This window comes from Temnothorax americanus, unplaced genomic scaffold (genome assembly GCF_048541705.1).
Source record: "Temnothorax americanus isolate GAGA-0224 unplaced genomic scaffold, ASM4854170v1 Scaffold3, whole genome shotgun sequence".
NCBI classification, from domain to species: Eukaryota; Metazoa; Arthropoda; class Insecta; order Hymenoptera; family Formicidae; genus Temnothorax; species Temnothorax americanus.
In genome coordinates this window covers 4308794-4328862 of record NW_027509442.1, presented here as the reverse complement: position 1 = coordinate 4328862, position 20069 = coordinate 4308794, and the positions used below count along the sequence as shown (strand labels likewise).

The 20069-nt window shown below is 38.9% G+C and overlaps 4 protein-coding genes across 4 annotated transcripts; 3 read left to right on the top strand and 1 right to left on the bottom strand.

The window, feature by feature from the left end:
• The first annotated feature begins 1987 nt into the window (after positions 1 to 1987).
• On the top strand, positions 1988 to 5710 carry LOC143900606 (uncharacterized). The gene is made up of 7 exons (XM_077412153.1): positions 1988 to 2319; positions 2433 to 2596; positions 2675 to 2826; positions 2918 to 3286; positions 3377 to 3783; positions 3872 to 4383; positions 4762 to 5710. The coding sequence occupies exons 1-7, from the start codon at positions 2233 to 2235 to the stop codon at positions 4904 to 4906; spliced, it is 1836 nt and encodes a 611-aa protein (XP_077268279.1). The 5' UTR covers positions 1988 to 2232; the 3' UTR covers positions 4907 to 5710.
• Positions 5711 to 6104: 394 nt separating this feature from the next.
• Rl (Mitogen-activated protein kinase rl) lies at positions 6105 to 14874 on the bottom strand. Its single transcript, XM_077412155.1, has 8 exons — positions 14512 to 14874; positions 11608 to 11734; positions 11404 to 11514; positions 11006 to 11257; positions 10747 to 10914; positions 10405 to 10593; positions 10210 to 10342; positions 6105 to 10125 (listed from the first exon to the last, which is right to left on the bottom strand). The coding sequence occupies exons 1-7, from the start codon at positions 14637 to 14639 to the stop codon at positions 10217 to 10219; spliced, it is 1101 nt and encodes a 366-aa protein (XP_077268281.1). The 5' UTR covers positions 14640 to 14874; the 3' UTR covers positions 6105 to 10125; positions 10210 to 10216.
• A 661-nt stretch (positions 14875 to 15535) lies between these two features.
• On the top strand, positions 15536 to 16665 carry Rpb11 (DNA-directed RNA polymerase II subunit RPB11). Its single transcript, XM_077412167.1, has 4 exons — positions 15536 to 15720; positions 15804 to 15893; positions 15975 to 16149; positions 16230 to 16665. The coding sequence occupies exons 1-4, from the start codon at positions 15668 to 15670 to the stop codon at positions 16263 to 16265; spliced, it is 354 nt and encodes a 117-aa protein (XP_077268293.1). The 5' UTR covers positions 15536 to 15667; the 3' UTR covers positions 16266 to 16665.
• A 287-nt stretch (positions 16666 to 16952) lies between these two features.
• Positions 16953 to 19653, top strand: Pths (probable ATP-dependent RNA helicase DDX47). Its single transcript, XM_077412154.1, has 8 exons — positions 16953 to 17124; positions 17792 to 17885; positions 17953 to 18117; positions 18179 to 18345; positions 18445 to 18681; positions 18783 to 19006; positions 19100 to 19361; positions 19438 to 19653. The coding sequence occupies exons 1-8, from the start codon at positions 17050 to 17052 to the stop codon at positions 19564 to 19566; spliced, it is 1353 nt and encodes a 450-aa protein (XP_077268280.1). The 5' UTR covers positions 16953 to 17049; the 3' UTR covers positions 19567 to 19653.
• The last annotated feature ends 416 nt before the right edge of the window (positions 19654 to 20069 follow it).

The window sequence follows — 20069 nt, the reverse complement described above, 5'->3', positions numbered from 1 at the left end:
GCACGTCGTGCGGATAATTTGCACGGCGTGCACTCATGGTGTTAGACAGATGCGTCCTCAAATGATGCTCATATGACTCGCACGCGTGAGTGCCGCATGCATGCGAGTCATATGAGCATCAATTGCTCTCACCTTGTACCCTACTTTTTAATATAAATATAATATATGTACTATTACAGTGTTATAAAAACGTTAAATTAAAGAAGACCAAATATATATTTATTTATAAACATTTTTATTTCAAAATTTGCACACGTGAGTGCCGCATGCGTGCGGCTCATATGAGCATCAATTGCTCTCACATATATTATATCTGGGTAAATTCCGATTAACTTTATCACTCATTGTCAATACTCGCATTTCGGTTGACATAGTTAGAATTATCAGTTTTTTGTTGTTTGAATGGAAGAAAATGATTAGATTAGAGAAAACGAATAGGTAATATTTGGAAGTGATATTGTTCTGTGAGTTTAAATCAATCGTCGATCAAATTAATACACTTTTCCTTTCTTTCTTTCTATTTAGAGAAGTATTATTACATAAAGTCGAAAATATATCTTCGATGGTCCTTTCCGTAGATTACTCATTATTAGATGATACGTACGTTAAACATAGTTTATATTGTGTATCACATATATATATATATATATATATATTGTCGTCACAAGTTTAATATAAATATTGCATTACATCTACTTTCATATGCTATAAATCAGCGATTATTATATAAAGAAATATAAAGAATATAAAATTTGTAACTTACACAATAACTAACAATAATAATTAACTTATATATATAATTAAGTTACTTTAATAACTTACAAGTTATACCTTAAACCAACATTTTAACATCTTAAAAATCTATTAGATTGACAATCTTATAGAAATTCGTGACTGTTAAAATTTGTGTATAATTGTATAATATACTTTATAATATAAATACTAAATCTTGTGATTTATTAATTATCCTATTGTTTTATGGATATGTATATACATATCACCTACAGACAATGTAAACTATATATTTAACGTGTCATCAATAAATGAGTAATCTACGGAGAGGACCATCGATGAAGATTTATATTTCATCATAAATATCTAAAATTTATATATTTTATATTACTTTCAGTGCTACTGCTTATTATTTAGCTTCGGTACGATTTTTAGGATGTCAAAAAAAATTAACAATAATTTCAAAGATCTATATAATCTTTGATTAATCCATGCGAGTGACAATTATAAAAAAGAATGTAGTTTTGTGGCAATATTATATGATATTACTACAGTGTAAATATGCATTCTTAGCCCTCCAATGAGAATTTAAAAAGCAAACACTACACGTGAGATGTAAATTATATATATATATATATATATATATATATATATATATTTTTTTTTTAAATCATGAATTCTCAATAAATGAAAAATGTGAAAAATTATTCAGATATATTTATGCTAATAATAGAAAAACTTGTCTATAGTCAGGGCCTTGGCACATAAAAAAAAGCAGTAAGAAATCAACAGTATGGATTCGCTACCGCCTTAGGGCCGTGCCTTAAGTTCTTGACTGTGATTGGCTGATTTGCTTACTGCTTGGGTTTTACTGCTTAAGTTTTTCTATGTGCCAATAAGGCCTTCATACATTCACAGTGGCATGTATGTATGTACGTTTTCCAACAAGCGACAAAAGCCGCCGCAAACCGCCGCGAACGTCGTTCTATCTCTCTTTTTTGGCATTTTCAACGAATAGACAAAGACAGAACGACACTTGCATCGAATCGTGTCGCTTGTTGGAAAACGCACTGTATGAGAGCGGTAGCCAATCAACTGCGCGCCTTTTCGAAACTAGTGATACGTCGCGAGAGATGATTGGCTACCGCGTCGCTCCTCGGCGTCGCACTCTCGCGTGCAAAAAGCATAACGTAACGCAGCTACGAAAAAAAGAACGAACCTATTATTCGTTCAATTCGTTGTGATCTCCATTCTCCATCATTGCCCATCATCGCCCCAGCCCCCCAGCTGTGGCGAGTGGCGAGCAAATGTCCGCCGTTATGGTTAAGTCCTATTTGTAAACGGTAAACTTGTTACCCCCCACGGCCCACCGTTTGATGCTGAAAGCCGTTGTTCGCGGAACGATCAAGCACGATCAGGCCGTCTGTGAAATTCGCGATACTCGTTGAGTTTTCCTAGCGATATTCGAGCATCCTGACGCACTCGTGTCGTGTTTACGCAATGGAAAACGACGAGCCTTCGGACGTCGAGATGGTGCCTATCGAGGAAATAGAGATGGCCAGGGCAACTTTAAAGCCAGAATCACAGGTAACAAGAACGGAGCGATATATTATGACGTATTGCGATACTTAATTTTATACATATTGTTAATATTGTAAGACGTGCTTCTCAAGTTACGCTCCTTACACTAATCCCTTTAGATACAGACATCGGACAGCAACCCCGAAAGATCCGCGGACACATTCACAACGGGCATTGACATATTCAGCAAGGAGGAAAGATTGAAGATGGAGGAGCGAGCAAAGCGTTTCGGCTTGACGGAAAAATCCAAGGAATCAAATCTAGAAGAGGATCTGTATAGCAGGTATAAGATACTTAAATTGATTCGCTAAATTTATTTGATAAGAACGACAGTTGCGACTGTATATTGTGACGATTGTAGCATGGATATCGTGGACGATGGCGAAAACGCGAAGAACATCAGGTTGAACGTAATACACATGAGAGGGACTGAGGATATGAGCACCAAAGATGTATTCACATATTTTCAAGATTATGCTCCAACGTCGATCGAATGGATCAACGACGTATCGTGTATGCTTCAAAGCTTGATTTTATTCGATGAAATGATAAATTTATCATCATTTGCTGCTGACTTTTTGATACGCAACATGTGATATTACAGGCAATGTAGTCTGGTTCGACAAAGTGACGGCTGCCAGAGCTATGCTGGGATTGTCCAAAAAAATTGTAGGTAGCATTGCAAAATATTCAGATCGAGAGAACAACGACTCCGAGAACAGGAAAGACGACGTAGCGATGGCAGATGAGGAAAATGAGTCGATCGAGGCAGACAAAAATGGAAGGAACGATAATTGTATAAACATTAAAGATATTGATTATCCACTACCTCCTGGTGTATGGAGGAAAGGTGTTGATTATCCAAAATCTAAAGGAATCTTTTTGAGATTCGCCACCAGAGCGGATAAGAAGCCGATTAATGCGGAAAAGAGAAGCGAATATTACAAAAAGTACGGAAATCCCAACTTTGGAGGTAAACACAATTTTGTATATAGCGAAATCAAATCAGGATTAAAACTAACAAGGACAGACGATAAGGTAATTTTCTATGTAAAATGTTTAGGTGTCAAAGGAATTCTAACGGAATCTCGTAAGCGCATGTACAAGCAGACGAAGCAAAATAAACGCAGATTATCGATCGAGGACAAAGATCAAGATCAGACAAAAAATCCATGGGGCGCGTTGTCCGAGACGTGGGGCTTGAACGATGTCGTGGAGGATGATTTTCTTCCAAAGAATGGTGTTAAGGACGTTAAGGACGTCAAGGACCAAGGACGTAGCATAAAGGAAAGATTGGGTCTCAAATATCCGGAAAAGGATACGACACAAGCGGAGGAATCGGGTGAGGCCACTTCCAGTAGCGATAGCGACGAGAATTGGTATAAACGAAGTAAAATTCCCCGCATGCGAATGCACGCCGATGACGAGGAGGAAAAGGTACAGAAGCGTCGGGCGAAGCTTCGATTCCAAGTTAGTTTCTATCTTTTTTTTACTTGAATGGTTCATTTTTTTATCTCGTTTCGCGAATTATATCCAAGATGTATCTTTTTCCCCTTAGATGATTCTGAATAACTTGAATAAGAGCGGTGACTTGCGGTCAAAGTTGGGAAGGCCGAAAACGAAAACGCAGTACCGCGAGCCCATTCAAGTAGTGGTCACAAATACGAACGCAACAAATTCGAAACGCGATAACTCTGGGATAATTCGGCAGCAGGGCCATCAGATTGTGAAAGAGGTACAATCGTCGGAAAGAGAAGAGGGAGAATGGCAAGAATCAGAAGACGAGGATGTTCATGAAGAAGAAGACAATGAGGAACAGAGACATGGCCAGCGTGGTCTGATGAACGCGGAGGAAGAACGAGAGGAAGGAGAAGAGGAGGAAGAAGGTGAACACAAAGAGGATGAAGAAGATAGTAGCGAAGAGGACAGCGACGTGCCTGCTAAGGAGATTCAGGGTCCTAAGGGAAGTGTGATAAAGGTAGTCCCGCCCAAGCCACGCATTGCTTCCACTGTATGGGCAAGACTAAATAATACGAAAAGCGAGGCTAGTGACAGCTATTTGAAAAAGAGGTAAGAAAATAATTTAATTAATCTCATCTACTGAAAAAATATCAAATGGCATAATTTCTCACAATCGCGCATTTTTGACGTAATTTTTCATACAGATTTTTAATATTAAATATTAATTAATTAAATATTAAATATTAATATTTTCCAATTAAATATTCTTAATCTCGTAATTTTGTTAATACATATAAGAACATACGTGATATTTTGTGATATAAATTGTGTAATATATAATTTTTGTTTTTAATACATACTTTTTAGTTTCTTCGAAAAAATTTGCGTTTTTTTTTTTAAGTATATGTATGTATGTAACTTATTATTATATGATTAATTATTCATTTATGTATATATCTGCAAGCTCACGAGTTGTATTTTTTAAAGGCCGTCAGGCAGCCGTGACTTGAGGAGTACCTTAAAGGGCGGTGATCTGCGATCGCGTATCGGAAATCATACCAGAGGACGTTCTCCATTGAGAATAGAAGTGAAAAACGATAAATACACAAGAGACGATAGTGACGGAGAGTGATCCCTATACGAACTAATTGTTCAAAAGCTCGAAACTTGTAAAAAAAGTGCGCTCATTATTCAGATATCTTGAAACTTTTTCATAATATTTTATATCGAGTACGGTGGAATAGTTGTAAATTATATGTAGGTATATATATATATACCTACATATAATTTACGCGAACCTAAGTTTTTCTATTTTTATCATTGAAAAGATTGCGATTATTTTTACGTACACTGCCCGTCAACAATTCCTGAGATAAGGGGAGAACATAGAAGCATGTGCGTTCCCTCTTACCTCAGGAAAGGGATCGTTAACGGGCAGTGTACACGCATGTATTATGAGAAAAATATTAGCGTGTAAAAAAAACTTTTGTTTCATATTATACGTTAATGACCGATCTTCCAGTAATAATCATTATTGTTTTTATCGTTAGACAGATCATGAACGCTTCCGATAATATCGCATGTAAATTTAACAGAGATCACTTATCCATAAACTGATGTATATTTCTGCAGACGGAAAAGGAAGCGGGCAACTAAGTACTTTGACCGAGATATTTGTGCAATTAGGGAAAAAGAAAAATTTCGAAGAGATCTTTCTTATGTTACTTCGAAGTTGCGATGTAAACATGTACTTTTTGCACGAAGAATATCAGATGAAAGTATAGTTTCGTAAGGTCTCGGAAGAGCATCACATATGTTTCAGAATAACGAATTGAGATATTTTGTAAAGACTACTCTGATGATTCAGAATAATATTCGATGTTATTGCGAAAAAAGGTAAGAGATTAGTGACGAAATAAATAAACAATAATCTGTATGCCCCAGGTTACATTCACCATTTCTCTAATACATTCTCTTATCGTCGAATTTTCCGGTCGACAAATTTTGCCGGCGCGATCCAATGAATTGTAACCTACGCGAAAAGCGTAACGAAATTTTATTTTGTTACCTTTCAATGTGACGTAACCAAAAGCGAAACTAACGGAGTGTTGCTTCGTAATTTAAAAATTTATAGGGACGAATAACATATAATGAAGACAGCGAGTAATTGGCCAATAGAGCCTGTTTTTTATATTAGCACAATAATAGTTGGAATAGCTATTTAAAATACAATAGTCGATAATGATAATTTAATTAACATGAATAATGACGACTCGTCATGGATAACAATCATTTTTGGAAACAGCAATCGAGGTAATAAAGAAATCAGGTAAAGAACACAGTAAGTACATTTATTTCTCAAATAGCTGCTTAGCTACATTCATAGGTTTCTCAGATTTATAAATCTTCCCCGTTCAATGATATATATTTTCAAAAATACAATTTGCGTCCAAGTGATTGTGCTCGACAGTAAATTTCAAAATAATCCATTTACCACTTTTGCGGCTGTTTGGTCTTACGCCACATTCTTTAACAGTAGGACTCGCGATTATACTCCGTATTTGTCGAATAAACGACGCATTGAAAATTTATATTCAAATTTTATCATCCGCATATCATTCGATTATTCTTTTCGTCTGCGTGATAATTTATACATCAGAAAAAAATTACGTTTATGATAAGCAGTGTTAAAATCTATCAAATATCTGCCTTAATTTTGATTTTCTGATTACTTCGTTTGTTATACTTCACACTTGCGAGCATCGCTCTACTTTTAATGAAATTTTCCCGAAAATTGCTGTGCAAATTTAGCTGAGAGGCAAATCCGATTAACGCGATCGATCCTCCAACGCAACAGAGAATAATTTACCGTGATTAAAAGCATTACAGTTTTAACGCTATGATTTGTTAAAATTACATCTGTTATATTTAGACGGGCCTCAAAGTCGTTTATTAAACGCTATGAATGCAGCTTCGGCGACAAAAAACTATCAATGATTCACAGCGACACAATTGAAACGGACAAGATGGATATCTTTCACGATATTGCCATTAGAATCAGACGATCGACGCGATCGCGCAAGATCAGAGTCTTGGAACGATAGGGAACCGAGGGACAGAAACAATCTCGAGGGACGAAATGCTGGCCTTTTGTTTAATTGAAAAAGCTAAGAGCGCCACTCAATCGAATCACAACTCTATAAATTTTTGCGTCCCAAGTTGTTTCGAAGCCGGCGCCGATTGCGATGGCACAAATACGTCCTCCCGCGATGGAATCCTTCCCGCACATATCTACATACCGTTTGCTGCGCACAGATGAAAAACGCCGATCTTGCCCGTCGTTAAAGAGGCGGTCGTGCGGCCCCTCTCTCTCTCTCTCTCTCTCTCTCTCTCTCTTTCACTTCTACTTTACGTAAAAACGCTAATGATTTAGTCAACCACTCGTTAACTCGTAGACTAACAACTGTCATTCTACTTGTCGAGGAAACGGCACGTAATCCACCACCTCTCGTCCCGCTGCCTCTTTTCTATTCTTTTTTTTTTACAAGTCTCAATGATACGGTCGTCGAAATAACATCGAAAATCGACGGACGAGATGTTCCGTGTGAATGTCCGGATATATAAGAATCGGCAACAACAACAAGTACACATACATAACTTTAAGTATATTAGGCCAGATATCGACATTCGACAATGTGTCATCGATATATTACGCGCAACGTTCTACGTTCGCACAAGCTCAGCATTTTTCCCAAATATTACTTTTCACCGCACTTGTATCACAATCTATATGTATTACGGATCCAATTATTATCGACAGCGAGAGTTTCGATTTCTCGTCGGCTTACAATTTCGCTGAGCGCACGATTTCATCGTCGCTTCCCCACGATCTAAAATATATAAGAACTGTTTAAAAGGCCTCGAATATGAGAGCATTCTTCAAAGGGACCGTCCGTTGATATAACACGCGTCTTATTTAACCCTGCAGAAGTGACAACGACGTCGTAGAAGACTATCTTCGGAGCCAGCGCGGTTAATCAAACATTTTTACAGGGAGAAAATAGCTTAATATGTATTAAATTTTGACATATTATCGCTGGTATTACGATTCTCTGTCGAAACGAATTCAGGCTCCATTCGATGCTGAAAATACTTTGAAGCGCTCTTCTTCTCCTTCTTTCTTTATTGAAAGAAAGAAAAAGAGGAATGCCTCTCCAAGCATTTGTAGTGTTAAATAGACCATAGCTTAAGTCCGTAAAGAGAATCACTCAGCGTATATTATTAGTGTGAGGTTTTTTGATAAATCTCTGTTGCAAAATTCATTGTGGCAATTCAATTTAAATTTGTAATTCAGCCGCGGGAAGAGAATCGTGTAAGAAATAGAAGCACAATACACATATCATGTCGGAAGTGGTTTTTTGTACTCGCATATGGAATATATTCGTACAATAACAAAGACAACGATCCATCCATGGATCGCAGGAAAAAAGATATACACTTGTTTTGTTAAAACTAAAACCATTCGAATCTGTCATTCCTGGAATCATTTAGCACGGCCTTGTCTGAATCTGATCGTAGAATCTGTCGTTACAAAAGTCATTCTCATCATTATAAACTGGAAATTTTCATTTTGGAAGAGATTACGTCTGCGCATATGTCGTTAAATAATTGAACTGCTTGCCGCCTACGTAATCTGTGCGCGTTTTGTAATCAAGGCTTGTAGCGCGCCTAGAAAACTGTAAACCGCGAGAGATTCCCTAACTCTTTTGCCCACGACAATGTGCCCAAACGAATGCGCGCAACGGATAAACATTGAAGAAAGATAAGTATGTATTAAATCGATGAAGATTTAAATCATGATATTATGACAACAACAGAATATTATTCGCTGTTATGTTCCCTCGCGAAAGAAGCGAGGAGCATCAACGCGAATCACCCTCACGAGACTCCGTAATTACTAGAAATGCATCTTAAATCTAGATAAGAATCTTACGAACAACGAATTTTTCTTTAATTTATTAATTTATTATATGTATCGAAGAACGTGAAGGTCGATAACAGTTAATAAGAGGAAGTAAATACTTTGTCCCTGTTTTAGTATCCTTTTTGTTTTCTTTCACCTTTTTTTTTTTTAATTTTTGCTTCGTCTCTCACAACCTAGTTTGTTTGGGTAAAGGATTGAGAAAATTCTCTCTATATATTCACAGTAAGGCCGAATGGAGCTATCGATATCCAGTTAACGAATTCGATTTCTAGCGATTCAAATTGACTTCATCGTAGATAGATTTTGGATTGCGATATCGATTTCAGAAGGCTCTAAGAGCGATAAGGTTTATACGATGTATAACATTTGTAAAATCTCCGAAATACTAACTTGGGGACCTTCTGCTACATGTCATTCAAATTGTTACTTTAAAACTCTTACGATTCGGGCACCATCGTTACTATCACACGCTCAGAAAGAAGATCACGATTCTCTTTTTCAACATAAATTATATACTATTATTCTCGTGGCTCGCGCCGATCAGGGCGCTTGCACGTCGCGTATTCGCTATAACGGTCGACTATCGTGAAACGGATTAAATACCAAAAGAAATTTGTGCGTGCCACACACGTACGTACATACGCACGCACACACAGTCATACGTACACACACAAGACGAAAAATATCATACGAAAGAGTTACACGAATGCGCTACAAGCGTCCGAATCTCGTACGAGTGAACATTTAGCGTACCTCGATATCTCCGATATCTATGATATTTTCGATATCGTAAAATAACCGAGATACGATAAGCCGAATTTATATTGCCCTGATTACGCCGTACAATTACACGTAACGTTGTAATCTCAACCGTTTCACTTTTGGGAGGTGAAAAAAATAATTCGAGAGATGACGACGAAATAATAAGACAAAGTACGTCGCGCGTTACGCCTCGTCACGCTCGCAATTAAATCACAGACAGACAGTATGGTACGGTACGACAATAATAAATTAAAGATACATGTTGTACCAATTGATATTATGCTATGTTCGGTATAACATAAGAAATACTATATATTTTCTTTCTCCAAGTAAGAACATGCGAATGTACAAGCGTATGCGCGGACATTGCGACAGTTTCACTCACCCGACTAATCGGCACGATTAATCGTTCGTTGATCGCTGAACTAAATCTCTCATCAATATCCTAGTATCTTTGTATCATCGATAATTCGAGTGGCGATGAAGTGGCGATGATTAAGCACGCTTTCTTCATACCAATCCCGCTATTGTTCGTTTTCGGTTCCGTTCTATTATTTTTCAATTTATCACGCGTATCCGCTATTGCGATTCTGGCAACGGCATGCCTGACAAAAAGAAAGGTAAGTAGTATTCAATTGTTAACGGGTCAAGAGACCGGCGATATGGCACAAAACGAATTTAACAATTACCAGTCGACTACATAGCATTCTCTTGATGATTTTTCTGAAACAGTAGAGTTTCTTCAAAAATATATTGTTTTAATACTTCTTTTGGAAGATCATCCAGCTCCATGTCAAATTTAAACGGCTCCTCTGCCACGGGCTGAAATTTACGAAAACAGATTGACATTCGTAATCGCAATCTTACAGCGAATAAAAATTTACCTCATCGGCAGGATCGTAATATTGCTCCAAGTAGGGATGTGCCAACGCATCTTCCACCACAATGCGTTTATTGGGATTGAACGTTAACATTTTGTCTAAGAGATCCAAGGCTCTCGGATCGGCATTGGGGAAGAGGCTTGTCCACGGTACCTTTGGTTTATACGGCAACGACTGAAGATAATTCCGTGCCTGAAATCAGAAATCAGACGCTTCAATAGTACCGTGCTATAGATGCGAAGCGTGAGTCGACGAGCGTGCACCCTGCATTGCAAAATGCACGCATGTATGTCCTGGATTAGGATTCTAACAAGATGCAAAGAGGTAGACGTAAGCGTCCAGTACTTTCTCGTTTATGATGCACTCAAGATCCTCCGGCGAGGGCGATCCGAGAACACCGAGAATGTGATTCAACTGGTCGAGGTAGTGCTTGCCGGGGAATATCGCTCGTCTCGAGAGCATCTCCGCCAGGATGCAGCCCACAGACCAAATGTCTATCGATTTGGTATAGCCCTGCATCAAGAGAGCTACATTAGAGTCACGTAGACGAGCGGGAACGCGTTCCTCGTTCCTCGATAAATGTTATCGCTTGTGAGATGAATACCTTAGAATTAAGCATGATTTCCGGAGCTCTGTACCATCTCGTAGCCACGTATTCCGTGAGGAAGCCCGCATGATTGTGCTCCGGATCCGCGACTCTCGCCAGACCGAAATCACAGATCTTAAGGTCACACGTGGTATTCAACAGCAAATTACTCGGCTTCAGGTCTCTGTGTAAGACGTTCGCCGAGTGTATGTACTTCAGACCCCGGAGTATTTGGTAAAGAAAATAACAGATATGATCGTTGCTAATAGCCTGAAAACGAGAGTTTTATTCATTAAATCTCTCTCTCTCTCTCTCTCTCTCTCTCTCTCTCTCTCTCTCTCTCTCTCTGCGTCGCTTTCTTTTCTCTTCCCCTTTAACATTTCGCGCAGATCTACATAACACACGCGACCACTTACCTGTGTCTTTAATAATTTGTAGAGATCCGTTTCCATTAGACATTGTACTATATAGACATCTTTCATCTGATCTATAGTCGGAGCTCTTAATATGTCCCTTATGTCTATTATCTGTCGCGAGAGAGAACGGTATATTAATGAAGATACTTAATAAAAAAAATATGCTATACGCACAAACACTGTTCGTTCGAGCGTCCGACTTACATTTTCGTGTTTGAACCTCGTGAGAATTTTTATTTCTCTTAAGGTTCGCTGGCTATAGGTTTGATGTTCGAACGGCGATATTTTCTTGATGGCTACTTTAGTTTTTGTTAGATTATCGTAGGCGGACCTGCAATAAAGCATTATAAAGGTAAACCTGGCCGCATTTATTATTCAACGGAGATCTCTTTGCCTGCGCGCTGCTGCTTCACAAGCGCCTCGTAATTCTCAAATCATCCCGCGGTACACGTCGGGTCATATGAATAAAAGAAAACGTTCTTAGTGGTAAAAGGAGAAGCGATACTTGTTCCAAAGTAAATGAAAAAATTACGGGAATAAAAACAAACGTATTTTACACGAGCAATCCTTTGCCACAGAGACAATAAAGGCCCCGCGCTCTCGCATTTTTTTATTCGCGATTCGGTAAGAATTTTTCACGTACTCATCGCGAATCCAAAATTTACTTCTTGGAAGACAGATTAATAAAAATAAATGAAATAACAGATGAAAGAAAGAATTTATATAGTATAACTCTGCAATTTATTTTAAGAATAAATCAGAGAAAAATTTAGAGACATGAAATGACGGTTTTTATTTCCCCGTCATATATATTTCATTCGCTCGATCGATCGTAAAGCGTACAAAATATAAAATCAGTGATATATTTATAATAAACGTAATATGGACTAATATAATATATTATTAAAGAGGAGCCGAAACAAATACCATTACATTCGATGATGCACAAATATAAACGAAGTACGTCCTTGCATCTCGATATGTATATCTCCCTAAGTAGAAAATTATATATACGTAAAATTTGCTTTTATTCCCACAAGCATTTCGCGACGAAAAACCGGAGTGCCTTAATCCGCTCGTTGGAGCGCAAATCCTCTCATATCGTTTACGTTTTTCGGAGCACACTTATTCCGGCTTTCGATGAATAGAGAATTCCGCTTTCGCGCTCCATTCATCCGGCGCGCCGTTTATCTTTTCCGCTATCATTTGGGAAGCTCGATCGGCGCAACTTTTAGCGCCGATGCGTATCCACGGAGGAAAGCGTGTCTTCGACCGGTATCGCGGGTAGGATGTGGTTTTACGGCGCGACACCGAACTCGTAGCGATAAATCAAATTCGCTCGATTTCACACGACGCGTACAGATGTGTCGTCGGAGGGCCGCGACTGAGAATTTCGCGGTTGATCAAAGCGACATACTGAGAGCAACACGGTATCACTCCGATACTTTGGCCAATCTATTATAAAGCTCTGATCTTTAAAGCTAATCTTATCTGACAGGTAATATATAGGATACGAATTTAAGACATAAAAAAATAATTAACCAAATAAGAAGTTTTTTGCGTTATAAATTAATGTTTTTTTTTTTTTTTTTTTTTTTAGAAATCTGTCATTATCGATAAGTAATGCGCTGTTAAATACATAATGTAAAATTATATTCAATGTGAGTAATTTTTTTAACCATTTCTATACAGATCGCCACTGCTTCTGCGCTCAATATATGTCGTTGATTTAACTAAAACAATGAAATTAAGATAACATCGTTTTGCGTGAAATAATAAATTTCGACACACGTGCGGTAGTTGAAAATAACAAAATAGGTGTACTGGTTTAAATTTTGTCCCCTAATATTTAATAACGGTGCAATAAGATTAATAACGAATTATTAAAATAATATCCCGAGTAATAACGTAACGCGTTCGTTTCGAGACGCAAGATCAACGAGATTAAAACGTGATAAAAACAAGAGAAGCTCAGAAACTCGTCAAAGGCAGAGAGTCGCAAGGAGGAAAGAGGGAAACCCCTTCGCTTTCAGTCGCGTACAAGTCGGGGGCTCCGATATTTTTATTCGACATCAATATTGTCAACGCAACGTCGTAATTATAGAAAAATCAATTCCGAATTTCTCAAAGAATCTGCCGTCGGAATCCAAGAGCGCCGGGGGAGCGTTTATCGCGCACAGGCATCAGGAACTCTCCGAAATATCTTTTTGGGCGCGCAGCAAATATATATTATATATATTCCGATTTCCGAGTTTCCGACCGCTTATTCGCTCTTCGCTTTTCCGCTCTCATTGTCAGCCCTGTGCCTGTGCTTGCATGAGAGGGGGAGGAGGGGAGGGGAATTTCTCAATAAACAACGATACAATATAATACAATAAGAACAGAAATACGAGAGACGCAGGATGCAGAGATAATCTCAGCGGCAAACGCGTCAAGCACAAAGCGTTTAACCTTCCGCGCGTAATCGTCGCACACGTTAACAGCTAAATGCGTTGACAAAAACGATAAGATAAGATTAATAAGTTGTGAAGTAATCTCGTCTTATATTGTCATGACGTATGGATGGGCGCGGGATAAGATGAAAAACGATGAGAAAGGAAAAAAAGAGAACGAAAGAGAGAAAGAGGGAGAGGAAGAAAGTGGATGAGGAAGTGGAGGAAAGACGCGAACGGGAAAAATACGGCGAGAGGGGCGTGACGCGCATTTGAAAGCGATGTAGTACTCGGAACCATGATGCGCGCGCGTGTGCGTGCATACGTGTGTGCGTGCGTCACGCGTGCGTGTGTACGAGCGGCGACCGGCGACTTTTGTCCGGAAGCGGGCGGGAGGGAGTTAATGCCGTGCGTCTCAGACGCAGACGTCGCGAGTCGCGACTCGATACAGTCGTCGAGAGTCGAGACGCGGCTCGTCTCGCCGCGAGTCGCGAGCAGTCGCGAGAGCCATCCGCTGGACCGCGCGTCGCCGCTCAATGTTTATCTCACACAGAGTCGGAGACCTGTCAGACGGTCCGTCCGAGAATCGGACCGGCGTTCGACCAATGGCCAATCGAGGGTGGCGACGCACGCACACACATATCGCGCGCGCGCGCGCGATAAATGAAACACTTACACGACCATTCCGTAGGCGCCCTCGCCCATGTATGACAGATTCGTGTAGCGCGGCCCGACCTCGAACGTTTGTCCGCGCACCACCTCGCAATTCGGATTCACGCTCGCGGAGCCCTCGCACGCCGCCATTTTGACAACTACTTTGCGGCACGGTGGCCCCGACGGTCAGCGGTGAGTGGCTCGTCGAAGTTGTCGACGATACGCGGTACGCGGTGTCCACGTCCTCCCGCGGAATGAGTCGTCACCGTGAGCCGTGAGAGCGACGCGCAACGACGACGCCGCGTCACTGTCGTTGACGCCGCACGCCGCCGCTACCAGCTACCAGCCTGCCGCCTGCCGCCTCCCTTGGCCTCCCTGCACACCCTGCCCCTGGCCCCTGCCCCCTGCCTGCCAGCTATCCCCTATCCGCGCGCCCCGCGCCGTCGCGCCTTGGGTGGGCTGTTGGTCGGCGGTCGGCGGGTGGGCGCGGCATGGGAAATGCTAAGGGAGGATAAAAACGGGCGCTCGCAACGCCCCTGCCGTGCGAAGGTCTAAGCGCCGATTAATCCCGCGCGACGCGAAAGAGATGAAAGGATAAAGAAAGAGAGAGAAAAACATCTTCGAAATATGACGTAATATATGCGGTGTTTCTTTCCTCTATCTTTCTCTCCCTTTTTTATTCTTTTTCTTCCCCCCTTCCTCTCTCTCTCTCTCTCTCTTTCTTTATTCATTTATCTCTTTCGATAATGGACACATGATACATCTAGAAAATTAAAACAAGTCTCAAAATTCGTAAATTTTCCTCGTTTCAACTTGATAGAAAACATTACGTCACGAATAAAGAAGCTATGATAAATCGTTGTAAAATATCACGCGTCTCGTTCTTTCCCTCCCGTTATCCTTGCCTTTTTATCATGTTTTCCACGCCTTCGAAGACAAATATTTGAACTCCCTCGTTCGAATGACGTCACAGTGAATTTGTCAGCTACTCAGCTATCGAATCGTCGTATCGACTTGTCGCAATCGATTATCGACTCGCAAACCGCATTGACATTTCCTGCAACAGCGATTGTGACGGCGTCTTTGCGTCTTTAGGTTTTCACCGGTGCTCTGTGAATTATTGCTGATATTTCGGTAGCAATTACTTGAAGAGCGTTGTTAATAATTGACGAGGCGAGATGAACGCACCCCCGACCTTCGAGTCGTTTTTGTTGTACGAGGGAGAGAAAAAGTACGCTGATCCTCGATATGTATCTAACCTCGACTTTTGAAATCTAGAATTGAACGTACTTAAATATTCGCTTTGCTTCGTAGGATAATAAAGGAACAGGATACCAAAGTGCCGAATGCCGCAATATTTACGATCAACAAGGAGGATCACACGCTGGGAAACATGATCCGCAAGTGGGTAAACATATCGGTGCGTTGTGTCGGTCCTCTTCCAGGTGGCTAATTAATTTTATTAATCTTTTCCGATTTTTACAGTCAGTTGCTGAAGGATCCTCAAGTGTTGTTCGCCGGCTACAAAGTACCTCATCCCCTGGAACATAAATTTGTTATCAGAATACAGACAACGTCTGATTATACTCCACACGAAGCGTTTATGCACGCCATCACCGATTTGATCGCGGAACTCTCGTTGTTTGAGGAGCGTTTTAAGGTATGCCCTTATAATACAATATATAAAATTAATATATACACGTAACTCGAAAGGTGTGAGAGCAAGAGTATACTTTTCAGGAGGCAATCAAGGAGAAGAAGGAAGGTTTGGATTAAACGACGGAGTCCGGTACATTTGTACATTTCATAATTCATCGTGTCTTCTTATATTTAGAATTTGATTCAGTTTATATTAAAGTACGTATATCGGATATCAGATATATCGCGAACACACAGTCATGTAAATAGTAATATGTTATGAAGTATTTAATTGAATCAAATCAGGAAGTTAGGCTGTGTGAGGAATCGGTTGAAACATGTTTGATCATTCTGTATGCTTTGTACTTCGAGCAGATTCTTTTCTCGTAGATATTTAAAATACTAGTATTTATGTAACTGCGAAAGAATTTATATGTGTATCAAATTTTATTCTGTACTTTAAATCAATTCACGTGTATACCTGATGATACGAGTTTGAAATTGGTTTCGTTAAAAAATAAAGCATTTTTACATTTTATTAGTAGGAAAAACTGACTGAATATCACGCCGCAAAGTGTATGTATTTACAGTATATATAGATGTACGTTATATAAAAATTGAATAAAATTTTTTTTATTAAAATAAACTACCAAAAGTAAACTACGTGAGATTTTTTAGAATGTATTAAGTTGAATTTATCGAAATATCTCGCTCACGATTTTTGAACACTTTAGTATGGCCGATTTGTCCAAAACGCAATACGTTTCTAGCTATATTTGTGAACACTTCGGTATGCAATGCCATCTGGATAAAGCATTTTTTGACGTATATTTGCTCAAAGAACGTGTCGCGTTGATAAACCACGTTGCTGTTGCTGATCCAACCATTTGTATACGCGTGTTGAATTTCGATTTGTAAAAAGATGGAGAATTCAGAGAAATCAGTCGAAGACACCAAAGATGAAAGTAACATCGAAAGAATCACGTGGAAAGATTTGGTAAGTAATCTGGCCACAGTGATCCCAATTATAACCTCAAATGAAGTTGTGCGCGTTGCTAGTAACGCTGTCTGTAAAAATTTGCGTGAAAGATTATTGATGTAATAAAAATAAATTACGCAATAGGTATGTATGTTTATTGTTCCCGAAACGAGTTACGATGTTACGATCTCATATTCTAAAGCCTACCCTCATATTCTTTTACTCAAAACCATTGACTTTTTAATCAGCTTGTAAACCGAATTATAAAGCCTGTTTTTTTTATCGGGCTGATACTTTCTTCCTCACTTTTCTCAAATTTTAAACATATATTATTTTTAATATGAGTGTATATTAGTGTAACAATAAGAAACAGACCTGTAACATGGGACGAATGTTGAAACCAAATTTAAGACAAGTTAATTGTTTCTACAAAGAACAACGTATCATTCTATGTGATAAATATAATCTTCAAATTTTATAATAGAACAGATGAAATTCATAAGTAATACTTAACGTAAAAAAAAATACATTTCATGTAACATCTATGTAATATTAGGCCACGTTATACAATTAGAATAGCTTGTAAAAATATAAAATATAAGTCGTACAGATGTTTATGAACTTTTTGATAATATACTTTAAATGAATAAGTAACAGAAGAATAATAATAATCGCTATGTTACAGGGACTCGTGGACACACTCTGCAAGACGTGTTTAAATTTAAAATGGAAGGAACCTACCAGAATTCAACGGGAAGCTATCCCTTTGACGCTTCAAGGTAATTTAAACAATGATTTAATTAGGATCAAATCTGGAAAGTGACAACGATTATTTTCTATTGACAGGCAAGGATGTGATTGGATTGGCGGAGACTGGATCAGGAAAAACTGCTGCCTTCGCGTTGCCTATACTACAAGCGTTATTAGAGAATCCTCAGAGATACTTTGCGTTAATACTGACACCTACAAGGGAATTGGCATTCCAAATCGCAGAGCAATTTGACGCGTTAGGTAAGAATTTATTTTACTTGTCAAAAATATTCCGATTTACATCATATTACAATTATTTTAGGTTCCAGTATGGGTGTGAAATCTGTGGTGCTAGTAGGTGGGATGGACATGCATGCGCAAGGAATAATACTCGAAAAGAAACCTCATATTATCATCGCTACACCTGGTAGATTAGTCGACCACTTGGAGAATACAAAAGGCTTCAATTTACGACAGTTAAAGTTTCTGGTAATTATATATAGCATATGGATTTATTTTGACGATCATCACATTGATCCTATATATATATATAATCTCTCTCTCTCTCCCTCTCGTTTTATTCGCAAGGTGATGGACGAGGCAGACCGCATCTTGAACATGGATTTCGAGGTAGAGGTTGATAAAATTCTCAGAGTAATACCACGAGAAAGAAGGACGTTACTATTTTCAGCAACGATGACAAAGAAGGTGCAGAAGTTGCAACGTGCATCCTTACGCAACCCCGTGAAAGTTGAAGTGTCTACCAAGTATCAGACTGTAGAAAAACTGCAACAATATTACGTATTTATTCCAGTGAAATTCAAGGTACGAAATATAAACGATATAACCGTTAGTCACGAAAAGAAATATCAATCGTCACACGCGATGAAATGTTTATCAGAGTATTCATAAAACGATCGTTGCAGGACGTGTACCTCGTACACATCTTGAATGAACTGGCCGGCAACAGTTTCATGATATTTTGCGGGACCTGCAACAACACGGTAAGAACTGCCCTGCTGTTGCGAAACCTAGGATTCACGGCGGTGCCCTTGCACGGACAAATGTCGCAGAACAAGAGAATCGCCGCGCTTACGAAATTTAAAGCGAAAAACAGATCTATATTAATTTCAACGGATGTCGCTAGCAGGTTAGTCCGTAAATCTGAACCGAAGATATTGTTATATTAAAATGTTTTATATTAAAAATAAATTTTAAATCATTTTTGCATTGTTCTTTGCAGAGGTCTCGATATTCCGCACGTAGATATCGTCATCAATTTTGATATTCCTACGCACAGTAAGGATTATATACACAGAGTAGGTCGAACTGCGCGTGCAGGTCGATCAGGCCGTTCCATCACATTTGTTACGCAATACGACGTGGAACTGTATCAACGAATAGAACAGTTGATATCGAAACAACTGCCGCTATATCCTACGGAAGAGGAAGAAGTGATGTTGCTGCAAGAGAGAGTGAGCGAGGCGCAGCGAATAGTAAAAATGGTAAGAACGATTTTACAATGAGCGATTTGACAATAGACGTGGACGATTGCGCATAAATGTTATTGTAACATCCTAGGACATGAAAAACATTGAGGAGAACAAAAAGTCGGGTAAACGAAGACGCGGTGGTGGCAACGAGGATGACGACACAGAACAGTCTATTGGAGTGAGAAAACGAATGAAAGTAAAGACCAAAAGGAAGTGAGGATGATATTGAATTAGACATTGTAAGATATGTTAATATTAATGAACAATTAATTTCGATTTAATAAAGTCTTTTTTCTTTCTATGACTATCATGCTTTAAAATCCACACTACTGGAGCACCTTGTTACGAATATTTTAATATTACTCAGCTAAGCTTGCAGCGTACCAGCAAAGATTGGCGTTTTGCCATTGTATCAAAAGTTACGTGATAAAGTTTACATGTTTCATTAGATGACGTGAGCCAAACTTCGAATCGAGTTAAACAAATATGAATTTAAATTGTACTAAAATATAGTTCGTAGAAATGCATATAAGACTTAATTCAAGGTTGGATTCGGTAATATAAATGCAATTTAATAGAGAACAAAAATTCAATATCTTTATATTCCTACCTCGCTTGCAAATAAAAAAAAATTTTTTTTTTTAATCATGTTCATTGTACATGTATCTTCATATTGTGTATCTTTTTATGTATTAGATTTTGAGCTTATATAAAAATATA